This window comes from Solanum stenotomum, chromosome 5 (genome assembly GCF_019186545.1).
Source record: "Solanum stenotomum isolate F172 chromosome 5, ASM1918654v1, whole genome shotgun sequence".
NCBI lineage: Eukaryota > Viridiplantae > Streptophyta > Magnoliopsida > Solanales > Solanaceae > Solanum > Solanum stenotomum.
Window position 1 is genome coordinate 4,117,648 of NC_064286.1, and position 15,349 is coordinate 4,132,996.

At 32.4% G+C, this 15,349-nt stretch overlaps 2 protein-coding genes across 2 annotated transcripts in view; both read right to left on the minus strand.

The window, feature by feature from the left end:
• Window positions 1-15,349, minus strand: part of LOC125866233 (cytochrome P450 CYP72A219-like) — a 221,818-nt gene that overhangs the window by 122,468 nt on the left and 84,001 nt on the right. The window lies entirely within an intron of this gene.
• LOC125865459 (uncharacterized) lies at window positions 8,492-11,841 on the minus strand. Its single transcript, XM_049545656.1, has 6 exons — window positions 11,423-11,841; window positions 11,252-11,334; window positions 11,020-11,182; window positions 10,491-10,596; window positions 9,447-10,399; window positions 8,492-8,725 (listed from the first exon to the last, which is right to left on the minus strand). Exons 1-5 carry the CDS (start codon window positions 11,839-11,841, stop codon window positions 9,857-9,859), a joined length of 1,314 nt encoding a protein of 437 aa, XP_049401613.1. The 3' UTR covers window positions 8,492-8,725; window positions 9,447-9,856.

Sequence of the window (15,349 nt, forward strand, 5' to 3'; positions counted from 1 at the left end):
CCCCCCCCCCACTCCCACCCCCACCCACCCAAAAAAAAATGAAGTTTGTTTTCAAAAAATATTTTCAATTTCAAAAATTATTTTCTACTCTAGTAAAAGTAAAAGATATTTCTCAAAAACATTTTTCATTCAAAAACCAAACACTAAAAATCTTTTCCGAAAAATTTTTCTACTCACCAACCAAACATGAGAAAATAAGTCAAAAATCTACTTGTTTTTTCCAGGAAAACATTTTCCTTCATACCAAACACACCCTAAGTGTAAAATTATTCATTAATTTTATAAAGTGGACAAATATTATTGCACAACTCAAAATAATATAATGAACACCTATTATTGAACGAAGAAAATATTAAATAACTACATATATTAAAGTAGAAGTACTCAAACTTATGAGTTCTAAATTAATCTCTCTCCACATTTAATGGCAAAGATAAAAATTAATACTCCCTTTGTGGCTAATTACTTGTCCATATTTTCTTTTATAGTTGTCCCTAATTACTTGTCAATTTTGACAAATCAAGAAAGGACAAAATAATTCTACCTATTATGCCCTCAATTAATTATTTTGAAAAGGGTAGAATTTCCTGAAAATCTTAAATTTTTTATCCATCCACTTCATAATTAATAGGGGTAAATGATAAATTCACTATGTCAATAATTGCTTTCTTAATAGGTGTGTCAATTCAAAAGTGGACAAGTAATTAGGGACAGATGGAGTATAAGTGAATTCTTGAGGCAATGCACACCATTAAGAAAAAAAAATTAGGACATAAAATAAACACCACTTTTCACTTTTGCCTTTTAGTTATTCTCAAATTATTCTTGAAAATACAAATAATTCAAAGTAAAATCATAAATATGAACAATTGACTCTCTTGAAATTATCACCTAGAAAATATAAATAAGGGGTAAAAAAAAAATTAAAATCCAACAACTTCTTTAACTTTGAACAATACACTTATTTTAAACTATACATGAAAAAAAGCTCAATAATACACTTAATAATTTTAAAATAGAGGGAGTAGTTAATTATATATTAATTTCTTTAAAAACAACTATTTTAAACTAGTTGTATTCAATAAACAAACACTATTAAGAAAATAATTATTGATACATATAGTTTACCAAATTATCTCTTTGTTTAGTATTAGGTCTTCAAAAATGATTTGGAAAATAAGTATTTAATGGTAAGGCTAAAACATGAAAAAAATAATTGTCTTTTTTTTTTGTTATGTCAAAAATGATAATTAAAAATAAAAATCTACTTTAAAAATAAGTGACAAATAAAAGTGATCGGACAAAATATATATTACACAAATCAATGTGCATGTAGTACATGTATCACGAAAATCAGGTCTCTATCAAAGTTAGGAACTTGCCAGTAATATAGTTTCAACAAAGTGTTTTTTTAACAATTTAGCGGCCTGTAGAAAAATCCAAGTTAATAAAGTATATTTTATTTTTAACAAATTCTATATGAACAAAAATCTAAATTCATGTGACAATGCATGTATCTATCCCATCAAATGAGATAAGTTAGGAGCATTGAGACTATCTAAAGGCTTAACTTATATACAAGTATTACTTATTTAGTAAAAGATTAAAATGTGTTGAAACTAAATATATTTTTAAGTGATTAAGAAATTATTTTTAGATTGAACGTTAAATAATTAAGACGATTTATTTTTTAATATATCTATGCATAATTATATATTTGTAAACATAAATAGATATACAATTTTTTTAAAAGTAATTAAATACTAAAAATATAAATTTAGTAATTAAAGTCATTATTGAATAAAAATAATAATATTTATATTCGCTAATAATAATAGTTGATTTGTAGCAGTGGTGGCGATAATAATTGCTATTAGTGGCAAGTAATGATGATTGTGATGGTTATAATGGTGGAGGTGATTGATGTTATACTAACTGAAGTAATAGTTATAGTTGATAGATTGTAGTGGTTGTGAAGGTAAAGTTAGTTGATGGTAGTAATTGACGGTATTAATGGTGGTGGATAAAAAAGTATGGGGTTAATACCTCAGGTGGTCACTCAACTATCTAGTCTTTCCTCAGAAAGTCACTCACATGGTGACTTTTTAGTGAAAATTAAAAGTTGAGTGACTTTCTCAGGTAAAAGTGGATAGTTGAGTGACCATCTGAGGTATTAACCCAAAAAATATGTGATGGTTGACGATGTGTTGGTGGTAGTTGACACACAGAGGTGGATCCACACCTATAAGTGGGGGTGCATGTGCACCTGTCATCTTCATAAAAAGTTATAGGTATATATGCATCTATCTATCTTGAGAAACTGACAAAAATTAGGATATAACTAAGGGGTCGTTTGGTTGGGAACAAGTATCCCAGAATTAATTATCCTGGGATAACTTATCCCACCATGTATATGAGATAACTTATTCCATCAATATGGTATAAATGGTGGGATAAGTTATCCCAAACATGACAACCAAACAAGACAACAATTTTTTTTTTATCCCAGGACTATTTATTCTTATCTCTCACACCAAATGACCCCAACAGTTTACCCATGAGAAGCATATGAGTGTCCTTGTGCATGATACAAGCCAGAGGAATCACCCAAAAACTTGGGTTCAAATCTAACTAAACCCTCTTTTCACTTTTTTTTATTTTAAATTTATCTTAGAACTCATATATATTTGAGCTAATGTAATATTCCTGCCCCTAAAGCAAATATTATTCACATAAAATCTAACTTAATGATGTTTAATTAGACTTTATTTAATATCTTAATGATTAATACCTACTCAAACTAAATAAATATTAAAATTCTAATATAAATATAGACACCTAATAATTTAAGATCCTAAATTTCAGAGTAGGATGACAATAATTACAAAAAGCCAAATGAAACTTATCATTTGGGACATACCATATTCAATCATTAATCTACTCTTTTTGTTTTTTTCCAGTTAAAATAATATTATCTGATATTAATTATTGGGAAATGCAATTATCTAATGGAGCCAAATTACTTATTTGTCTTCCTGTTCACAAAAAGACAATGGCAGATTGATTGGTCAATTAGTTTATTGTTTTAAATTTCTTTAGGATCATCTTTATTGACCATAAAAAAAAGTAATTAAAAAAAATTAACCATTGTTATAAACGTGGTTGATTATGTTGATTGTGCTATGGAAGTGGTGAAAAATGATTGGTAGTTTGGTGATAGTAGTTAATGACCATAGACTTATATATGTGGATTCAAAATTTAAATACGTTGGCGATATAATTATCTTAATATAAATATTGATAAAATTTTTAATAATGATCAAAGAATAATATTATATTGAAATATTACTAATAGGCTATGAAAGTGGTGAAAATGAGTAGTTTGGTGATATATAGTAGTTAATGACCACAGATGTTTATAGGTGGATTTAGGATTTAAAGACATCAGATATAATTATCTTAACATAAATATAGCAAAATTTTCAATGATGAATAAAGAATAATAACAATCAACATTAAAGACATCAGTTATACAATCAACATTCTTATAACAATGTTTGAGAAAGCATAAGTATGATGTAAGGATATTGATTGTATAACTACAACTCTTCATCATACATCTCTAATCACCACACCCAATTTATGTGGACTCTTAAATGATCATATGACTTGTTTAAACTTATTTAATTGGATAAATTTCAAAAATATTATTTATTATTAATTAATTATTGTCTTTTTTAAATCCTACTAGTTTTGGTCTATATATAAGTGTCAAAAATATTATTTATTATTAATTAATTGTTATCTTTTTAAAATCCTACTAGTTTTGGTCTATATATAAGTGTCATATTCTAGTACCTGCAGTATCGACAATGCTTTAACATAGACATAAACCCGAATATACCATACTAATGTCAGAGTGTAAATCTCAATGATCATACACACACCACACACATAGATATGCATCGATTGTTTGAGAGGTCTATATATTTTGACAACCAGTACATATTTACATATACAGATTTTACAACGGTAACAAAAGTTCAAATTCCACTTTTTCAACGGTAACATCTGCTTATTTTTTAGTACAAAAGGAAGGAAATTCCTCATAAACAACTCAAAAACCTCCATTTTTACAATGTCTCAAACATCTCAAACATCCAAAGAAAAAAAGTCTTACAATTGTCATTGTGGTAATCCAACAACGTTGAAGACGTCACACACCGATATAAATCCAGGTCGACAATTCTTTAATTGTGTAGTTGGCATATGCTCATTTTTTAGGTGGCTTGAAAATGAATCATCAACGAGTAGCCCATCAAATTTTCAAGGCGTTGCCAAATTTGATTTATTGACAAAGCTACAGAAATTCAAAGAAAATAGAGATCTGCTAATGACTTTCTTAAAAGAGGCCGAAGAGCAGAGGAATCACTTGAAAGTGTTGCTAAAAGATGTTGAAATAGATAGAAATCAACTAAAAGAAAGGTTAATTTTGGCAGAAGAAAAAGAAAAACGCCTAAAAGCTATATTGTGTGGTTTATTTTTGGTGTTTGCTTTTTGGAAATGTGTAACAAGTGTGTAACAGGAATGTAGTGCTGAATAAATAAAGTATTTCTCTCTATTTATTGCACTGTTATATCTTTTATTTTTTATAGATAATGTTATAGATCAACAGTGATAACAATTTATAGTATTAGACTTGCAAGTTTATTAAGACATAGATTAATAAGAAATCTACAAACCCTTCATAATAAAATATGTACTGTCCAATGTACATTTTTGCCTTCAAAAACAGCAAAACAACAAACCACTTTAACCATGTTCTTAAAAATCAACTTATCAAAAACCTATTGTCTTAAAAAATCATATCAAAAAACCAATTGTCTTCAAACCAGGGAAAACCCAACTATCACAAAAACCAATTGTCATAAAAAACGACCAACTTTAAAAATTGTCTTAAAACACTAGGGAATAACCATCACAAAAACCACAATTGCCCTTACTCCTCATCACCAACCTCACCATTAAGCTCCATCACAATGCCCATCATGTCTATTTCTTTTTCCACTTTTGCCACATCAGTGGCCAAGCCTCCTTCTTCCAACTTTTCCTCTTCTTCGTTCTCTGTTATCTTCTCCTTTTGTTGTTTTTTCTCTTCTTCTCCACTTGCTTCATTTTCTTCATTTTTCTTCTCTTTCAGATTCTCCTCTTCACTTTCTTCTTCTTTCTTTTCTTCTAGTTTCTCATCTTCTTTTTCTTCATCGTTCTCTTCCATCTTCTCTTCTTCTTTTTCTGTCATATTCTCCTCATCTTGTTGTTTCTCTTCTTCTTTCATCTCTTCTTCCTTCATCTCTTCATCAACTTCTTCAGCAAAGTATGCATCAACTGCAGCAAGATCATCATTGACTACAGCTAAAGGAAGGATGTTGTCATCAACTGTTGGTGATGAAAAGTTGTCATCATCTACTGCAAGATCAGTGGCTAAGCATTAATACAAATACATTATTTTACATAATTAATATATAAATTTATCTACCTTTCTTTTTCTTTTTCTTTTTCTTCTCATTTCTTCTCAATTTCTCCTCTCATCTCTTCCAGCTTTGATTGCTCGAGGACACGCTCACACAGAGTTTCATCTTTAGAAGTACTTGGTACAGAATTCTCACAAGGTTGATTAGGATTGTGATCATTTGAATACTCATCCTCCACATTACCTACTGCAAAAGTGAGATCAGTGACACCTTTCAAACTAGCCTTTAAGGCATCAATGATTGTGTCCTTCACTTCGTCTGTATATGGCTTTAATGTTGTCATATAATTTTGTTTGGTCTCACGAATAGTAGGTATGATGTATGGATGCACAACCTACAAAGAAAAAACATAAATAGTACAAGACCTTCACTAATTTACAAGTATTGCTAGATAATAATAAATAAATTTATACCTTTGTACTTCTCCCTTTGTACTTAAATGGATCACCTTCAACAATATTATCGCTCTTTGTCATGTGCCATCTAAGTATACGGGAAATTGGCAAAGGAGAATTCAAGGACTTCTTTGCATAATTACCAAGATGAGGAAAAACCTCATATATCCAAACCTGAAATTAATAAAATAACAAATAAATAAACAGAGACTATGAAATACTATATAAATATATAAGAGTTTAGTATCAATCAAGTCCATAATTGATAAAAATTATCAGAAATGCCCAGGGGAAGTCATACAAAGGATACGATGCATTCCCTCTTTCCTTGTACACTTCACTTTGTTTCTTCAAATTAATTTTGTTGTTCAAATACTTCAGTCTTAAATCAAAACACTTTTTTCCCCACGGATAACTCTTGAAAAAATCTAAATCATCTGACATCTTAATGTGGTTTGAATCCACAATCTTAGATCGATCGTGGGCAAGCAACATTGAGTGGACGAACCAAACTAAAGAGCACTTCAACTTTTGTTCCTTATTCAATATGGTACCCTTAATCAAACTCAACAACTTTGAACCATTGATATTCTTATTCATGGTTACTTTATAGTAGAATTTCTCACCTTTCTGAAGCATTTTTTTCATTTTTGCATCACCGGGGTATGCTGAGCAATTCAGCCTTGTAATCAATGCAAACTCTTTTAAGCCAAAATAACCAGGCTTATCATTCACACAAAATCATATCTCATGCTATTTTTTATTATTTAACACGACACAACAACATGTAATGAACCATCTGTCCATTGAACTTGTAATATTCTGGAATATGCCTTAAATGACCAAAACAAGTACCTTTAAAGTCATTATAAATTTTTTCTTGAAGTAAAACATTTCTAGAATCTTGAAAAAAAAGTCATTCTTGCTCTAACAGAAATTTTCGCTGGAAAAGATCCTAACTCATCCATCCATGTAGTGAGATTATAGGACTTACCATAGATTTCTCTTGCACAAGTTGGCAAGGACAGAGGATCATCATCCTCATCTCCAGTATCTAGGCTATCTTTACTAGTCTCTTTGTCTCCACTGTCACTGTTCTCTTCACTAGACTCAACCTCATCAGTAGCTTGGGCACAACTGTCCTCATAGTTGTCGATTTCATCTATCGTATCAGAATTCGAGTCATACTTGGGTTCTTCAACTACAACTTTTTCCTTTTTTGAACATCTTGAAACTTGTTCAGCCTTTCTTTTCTTGTTTTTACAAGGCTTAGGAACAGATTTTTTAACAATCCCACCTCTAGTTTTAGCCATAACCAGAGTAAACCTACAATAAAACATGAAAAATAAATAGCAGATACAAGAGAAATCAACAATGCGATTGACAGAAAACGCCACTAAAAGAGGGCAATGAAAAATACTGCACTTCGACTTCGTGCAACAACACATGTAATGAGAAAAAAACAAGATCAGCAAAAGAAAACAAATACAACGGAGAAAAACAGCAATCCACAACAAAAGCCAAAATTTAAAAATCAACATGCGAGATAAACATAAATTATTTTTACAAAAATAAGCAACCAAATAGGGTCAAATATTTATATCCAAACAAAAACGTCATTAGAGACCACAAATATTCATGGAATACGGCAAAAAAATTTCATCCTAAACATGAACATGAAGAAAAAATGTCCAGAAAAAGGGTTCATTAAATCATTACACTACTATAACAAAATAAATAACCAAATACGGCTAAAAATTACTGAAAAACACCATTAAAGAAGAATCAACTTACCAAAGATGAAAGCTTTGAACTTGGAGAAGAAGCTTGAAAAAAACAGATGACGATTGAGAGGGTTTAGGACAATGAAAATGAAGAAAAGTTTGTATAAGTTAATGGAAGAGAAGTGTATGGGGAAGAGTAGCGTATGATTAGACTAGAAGAGAAGTGTATGGGAAAGATGAAGATGAAAAGTGGGACATTGCACTTGGAGAAGAAGAAACGTCACCTCGATTTTCATAAATAATTAATATTTTATCAGAATATAATATTTTAAAAAATGTATTGGGATTATAATATATTTTTGTAGTGTTATATTTTTTCTCCAAGTTTTAAAAACAATAAATAAGTCCTTGACCCCACATTCACAAATATACCCCAACACTACACCAAAAGAGACCTTTAGCGGCAATTAATTTTTCTTTTAGCGGCAATAGTTATTGCCACAACTACATTTACCGGCATTTGATTAAATGCCATTGAATCCAATGTCGCTAAAGCCTTTAGTGGCATTTGTGTCGGGTGTCGGTAAAGACCCTTATTATTGCCGCTAAAAGTAATTACTTTTAGCGGCCTTTACTATTGCCATTAAAGCTACTTTAGAAACAAGCATATACGTGGCATTTGCTATTGCCAGCAAAGATAATAATTGCTACTCAAGCAATTATTGTAATGACTAAAAACTGATCATAGATTCAGCTTGATTCACATATTTAACCCTCTTTTATAACATTAAAAACAAAATTCACAAGAGAAATAAGTTCAAAGGTAGTAAAGAAGAATTACCAAACTGAAAACAATGTCATTCACTTAAAATAAGAACAAACAATCTTAATACATTCAATTTCCTATCTTGTAGCGGTAAAAGAAACTATGAATTATCAAAATAGAAAAAATGTGTTCAATAATGGAGAAAATAAGGCAATTAAGCCAGTGTTTGTTCCCTAATGCAAAATGTGACAGCTTTCTGGATCAGTGTGTCATTCCTTGAACAAGCTCACCATTTGAATGAGTATGCCACTGTACACATATAGCAGTAGATGGTTAGACGACAAAAAATTGACATGCATATTGGATATCTTACTCATTATATAATATCCTAATGGTCTATATACTCATTCATGAGATGTTTCATTGGTGTTGGTACTATTTATGTAACAGTTTGAGAAATAATATGATTAAAGCCAATGAGTTGATCACTAATCATGATATAAGGATACAGAGAAAGGAATGCGGTAGCAGACTACTTAGCAAATTGTGTCTTTGAAAATCAGCAAACAACAGTTTAAACATCAGTAGCAGACTACTCATGCCAAAAGATTTGTTAACATACATAAATCACAATTATCAGTCATCAGAATTACAACACACAAGGAAAGGAAGATCAACAATAAAGAAACACAATTCAAGAGTCCCAATTACTTATAATTGACAGTGTAATTGTAGTTTTTTCAATGTCAGGTGTGGAAACTTTTCCACAGTATTTTGTTATCCAAGGTTCAATAAACTATTTCAGATACCCAACCTGAGAGTACTTGATTGGCAGTGTAATCTCAACATGAGTAGGCCTTTAGAAATCAAACAAAACCCACAGGCCATAGCATCTTGCACACTTAAAGACATGATTTTGCAGAGATAACCACAAGCCTAGTGTTACCTAGAAGGACTACGATGTGACATACCAAAGGCAATAGCCTCAAAATTCTGTATAACAAGGAAATAGATTTTAAGAAAGACATACCTGACATAATCCCAATGTTCTACCTCCCAAAAACATGGCCTATAACAGATGCAAAAAGGAGGGAGATTTTCAGTATATCTGTGATAGTGGAAAAGAAGAGAGGTTTCCACGGCTCACTACAATATTATCAAAAACGACTTTAAGATAACGCATTAAAACAATCACAAAAATAAATAGCGTAAGCTTGAGACAAGTAACAGAAACTTGGCTAGAAAAATAAATAAATTTTAGTAGCTTCAAAATAGTTGATATGCACTCACCTTCAATTGGAGGAATTTGAAATTTTAGTCTGTACCGATTTCTATACCATCAATTCCACCACTTACCCAACCATTGTTGTCATCTTCTAAATCACGGTTTTTTTCTAAGATAGTTAAATCAGTTGTATCACACTGCATTGATGAGTCAAATCATTTACTATTTTCTTCTCCCATATCAAAAATGTCTCGCGGTTTAATTGACCTAGGGACAAACCATTCATGATCTTCAGGATCTTGAACAAATATCACTTGCTGAGCTTGTCCAGCAAAAACAAATGGCTCATCACTTATCCAGTCACCTGAATGTATTAGATGTGAGAAGTTCACAAGTGTGAAACCTAAGTCGTCTTTCATAACTCCTCGACCTTGAGTTACATCAACCCAATCACATTTAAACAAGATGACTTTAAATTTTTCATAGTAGTTCAACTCAACAATATCATTCAGTCTGCCATAATATGTAATATTTCCTGATTTTGGAGCACTGTCAGTAGTACTTGCATAGCTCTCTGTCATTAAGACAACCAGAACCCCACTATTTTGTGTCTGCATGAACTCTTCATACTGATTTGTACGAAATCGATACCCATTATTCATATGGCATGCCTTGAATCTTCTTGCGAAGTAACATGGACCTTGTGCAAGGGTTTTAATATCATTTGAGATATTAGATATGAGATCCAACTCATTGACCTGCCCAAAGAGCAATAGACAACTGTAGTTACAAATATTAGTACAAGAGACGATACTTTAAAGTAGGTGATTATTGAATCTTACTACTTACTTGATCCTTGAACCATTCATGAAAATTTTCAAAATGCAAGCAATTAAGCTGATGTTGGGTAAGGCGGCGTTTGCGATGCAATCGTTTGATTTCACTAATATGCTCACTGTACAAGAAAACTAGAGTTAACTGAACAAATTAAGAAATATATCCACTAGGGAGTTTGTTTTCCATCTTCTTTTAACTCAATTGCATATGTTTGATTATTGTTCATTAATTGATTTTCTTACAGTAACATGAAGCTTTTCATCTTATTTTAACTCTGCTTCAGTCTCTAAAACTTGTCTACCATCTAATGACATGACATCAGAATAAACATGTATAGAGACAATTGAGACAACTGTATCAAGAAATTGCTAAAAAATTAGCAATCTTGCACCCCCAAACTCAAACATAGGTACATAAAACGGCACAACAACAGTCATGGTTGAAATCAAATAAAGTTATCATCTTTGCTAAGTTCTTGAAATACCCAAATCAAGAAAACACATTCAAGGACTTAAATTAAATTGACAGAGATAATACTCACTTTTTGTAATAGTCGACCACATCTGATTCGCAATTGAAAGGCACATATTGATGTGCTTGCACCCATGTTTTCTGATCCAACTTAATTACTTCTACAAAGCCATATGATTTTCCAATAGTAGGAAAAAGACAATCTTCTTTATCAATCTCATGTTTAGTATCATCTTAACCTTTTCTAGACCAATAAGACCTTGAATCGCCACCTTCCATATACAGTGAGCAAGATTGCAAACACTCATTCGCAATATATGCTTCAGCTATCGAACCTTCTGGACATGAAAGATTGCGAACATACGATTTTAATTTACGCAAGTACCTGTTGCATAAAATCATTACATTAGTCTAATATTTTAGGAATTAATAACTTAAAATGTATGATTAACATATAATATGATTCTTCATACCTCTCAATTGGGTACATCCAACGATATTGTACCGGTCCCGCAATTTTAACCTCTAAAGCCAAGTGAATAACCAAATGTACCATGACAATAAAAAATGATGGTAGGAAAATGGTCTTCATATTACTCATAGTTTGTGCAATTTTTTCTACCAGTAACTCTAACTCTTTGAATTTAAGCACTTTGCTACAAAGCACTCGAAAATATGAGCATAATTCAATTAAAACAGAAGTCACCATTTTATCTGCCGATCTCCTCAAGGCAATAGGAAGAAGTTCTTGCAATATAACATGACAATCATGAGTTTTGAGTCCTGACAAGTTTCGTTTGCGAATGCAACGCGAGATATTAGATGCATAGCCATATGGAAACTTAACATTTTCTAATACTTCGTAGAATAACCTCTTTTCTTTCGGCGACATTGTAAAATAAGTAGGAGGAAGATATGTCCTCCCACTAGGTCGTTGTTGAGGCCATAAGGCTGGTCTTATATTCATCTCCTTTAAGTCCAATCGAGCTTCCACATTGTTTTTTGATTTTTTACCAAGACCCAATAATGTATAAATCAAGTTATCACACACATTCTTTTCTATATGCATCACATCAAGGTTATGACGAACCAAATTATACTCCCAGTAAGGAAGGTTGAAAAAAATACTCTTTTTTTTCCATGTGTTTTTCGTCACCTCGCTTGCCTTTTTACTTAACTAACCAAGGGTGAACTTTATGCCTTTAACTTGATTTAGAACTTGTAACCCAGATATAGGAGAAGGTGCGGGTCTTAATTCTTTAGTCCCATCAAATGATTTTGCATCATTTCACTATTTATGTCCTTGCATCAAGAAACGTCGATGGCCCATGAAACAAAACTTTTTACCATGTTTCAACCATTTTGATTGAGTGTTTATGTTGCAGCAGGGGCATGCAAATTGACCATTAGTACACCATCCTGATAGAGAACCATATGCTGAAAAATCATTTATGGTCCACATGAGAGCAGCTCGCAATTGAAATATCTCATTAGAAAAGGAATCAATGGTTTTTGTCCCCACAGACCACAAATCATTTAACTCTTCTATCAAAGGTTCTAGAAAGACATCAATATTATTTCCGGGTCCTTTTGGTCCAGGAATGAGCAAAGACAGAATGAAGAAGTCTTATTTCATGCACAATCACGGTGAAAGATTATATGGCATTAAAATCACCGGTCATGTACTGTAAACACTTCGCATAGTATCAAAAGGATTAAAACCATCACTAGCCAATCCTAACCGAACATTGCGAGGATCTTTAGCAAATTCTGAATGTTTGATGTCAAAAGCTTTCCAAGCTTCAGAATCTGCAAGATGTCGAAGAACTTCATCCTTATTTCTTTCTTCGTGATGCCATCGCATCAATTTAGCTATTTTTGAAGACATAAATAACCTCTGTAGTCTTAGTTTTTAGAGGAAAGTGCCTTAGTACCTTGGCTGGAATCTTTTTAACACTGTTTTTCCATCTAGAAGCCCCACAAATTAAGCATTCATTAACATCCTTCTTAGCAAACTCATTCTTAAAAAGCATGCAATCATTGGGACAAGCATGAATCTTTTTGTAATTTAACCCCAAGCCCTCAATAATCTTCTTGCTCTCATAAAATGAAGGCAACTTATCACCCTCAGGTAATGCATCCTTCAATAAACCAAGCAAGGCATTAAAAGATTCATTCGACCATTTGAATAATAGTTTTATACGGTATAGTTGAAGCACAAATGATAGTTTACTGAATTTTTTGCACCCAGGGTAAAGTTCTTCATTTGAATCTCTCATGAGTTGTTCAAACTTATCTATCTCTGGATGAGGTTGAAATCTTGATGGATGAGGAGCATTTTCCTCTACATTTGGTGTTATCTCTTCCCTTTCACTAATAATATCATTGAACTGGATGAAGCTTCCAAAAACATCATGTATCATTTCTTTCATATCAGCGCTCCTTAAAGCTTCTTGTCTGTCATTATTTTCTTCAGTACTAGTTGATCGATTGAGAGACTCTCCATGACAAAACCAAGTATTATATGATGGCATAATACCATTAACGATGAGATGATCATATGCCACTGCTCAATTTACTTGATAGTAGAGCACACATTTTGTACAGGGGCATGAAATTGTTCCTCCATTATGATTTTCACGAAATGCATGGTTTAGAAAATTTTCTACTCCATCTAAATACTCTTTACTGACTCTACTGTAATCCATCCATCTTCTATTCCTAGAATTCTCCATGATTGTTCAAGAAATGTCTTACTTTTCTGCAATAACAAAAAAAGATATTTTAGCATCAAAGACAAAATAATCAACATGGTAGTTCTAGATAAGGTGTTTAAGCTTTTATTAGCCATGTCTAAGCTTACCAATAGAGACATGTCTAAGCTTACCAATCAAATGAAGCTAACAGAGGCTAAATATTTATTGGAAGCAACCAAGAAAATGTTACAAACAGAGCAATCCAATGCGAAAATTGAAGCCAAGATTCAAGAGAAGAACAACAACATCTATAAAACTTCATCAGCTTCATGTGATCATGAACAGAAACAAGGCGTGATCACAAATCTATTAGTGAGGGAAACAATGCTTCTAATTATCGGTACCAAGTGACGATTCATCGAAGAAACCATTCACAAGAAGCTGAAAATCCACACATCAAACGAGGAATCAAAGGATTTGTCGATTTCCCAAAGGTTGTCAGAGCTATTAGTTCCAAAAGCAGACATTGGGGTACAAAGTTGGAGTGCCAAAAGGCTCAACTTAGGATTTTACTGAAACAAAAGTGTCCTATCCGATCTCTTCTAACAAGTTGATAATAATTAATTATAATTTTTTTTTAACTTTGGAGTGTTATTCTGTATGGTTCATCCAAACATACTATTACTGATCCAATTGCATTTGGATACTACAAACAAACCAATGGCTATGTTGTTGGAAGTTCAATTGTTGGTATGCCTAAGAAGACAACAGTATGGACTGCAAACAAGAACTCATATTGTCCCAAGCAACATTGTCTTGCTCTTAACTAGTGATGGAAGGCTCACTACGCAAGTAGGTAGCCAGGAAATCTCTGTCATCAATCCATCTCGAGCCATTGCTTGAGCTTCTGTGCTGGACACGAAAAACTTTGTGCTCTATGATTTAGATCGCAATGTCATTTGGCAAAGTTTTGATAATCCAACAAACACAATTTTACCTGGTCAGCATATATCAGCTAGACAAGAGTTGTTCTTGAGTGCCTCAGAAGCAGATGATTTATTCAGGATTTTCTGCCTCAAAATGCAAAATGATGGGAACCTTGTTCAGTACCTTGTCGATACAACAAATAGTACCCAATATGCTTACTACGCAACAGACTTGCACAATTCCACTAATAGGCTAAGAAATCTAATCAGAGGAGGCTACGTAGAGAAAAGACCACCATCTATATGCTGAAAATCTAATACAAGTAGTGCTTAGCACAACACACAATGCACATAATACAACTCTCTCAACAAACTACAACACATTACAATCCTCATATATCACAATTTCAACACAAAACAATCATTATCATCCAATCACATTCAAGACAAAAGAATCAGAGCGCATCAGCATACCTTGAGGTGGTGACAAAGGATTAGAAATCGATGGCGGACGAAGGAGACGGAGATGGAAACTACGAAGTCGAAGACGAAGAAGATGAAACTTCAGATCAATTTTGTAAGCTCAGAGTTGTTTCTTCAGATGGGAATGGAGGCGTACCTTGAGGCGGTGACAAAGGGTTAGAAATCGATGGCGGACGAAGGAGACAGAGATGGAACCTACGAAGTCGAAGACGAAGAAGATGAAACTTCAGATCAATTTTGTGAGCTCAAAGCTGTCGCTTCAGATGGGAATGGAGAAAGAGAGATCGAAAATTTT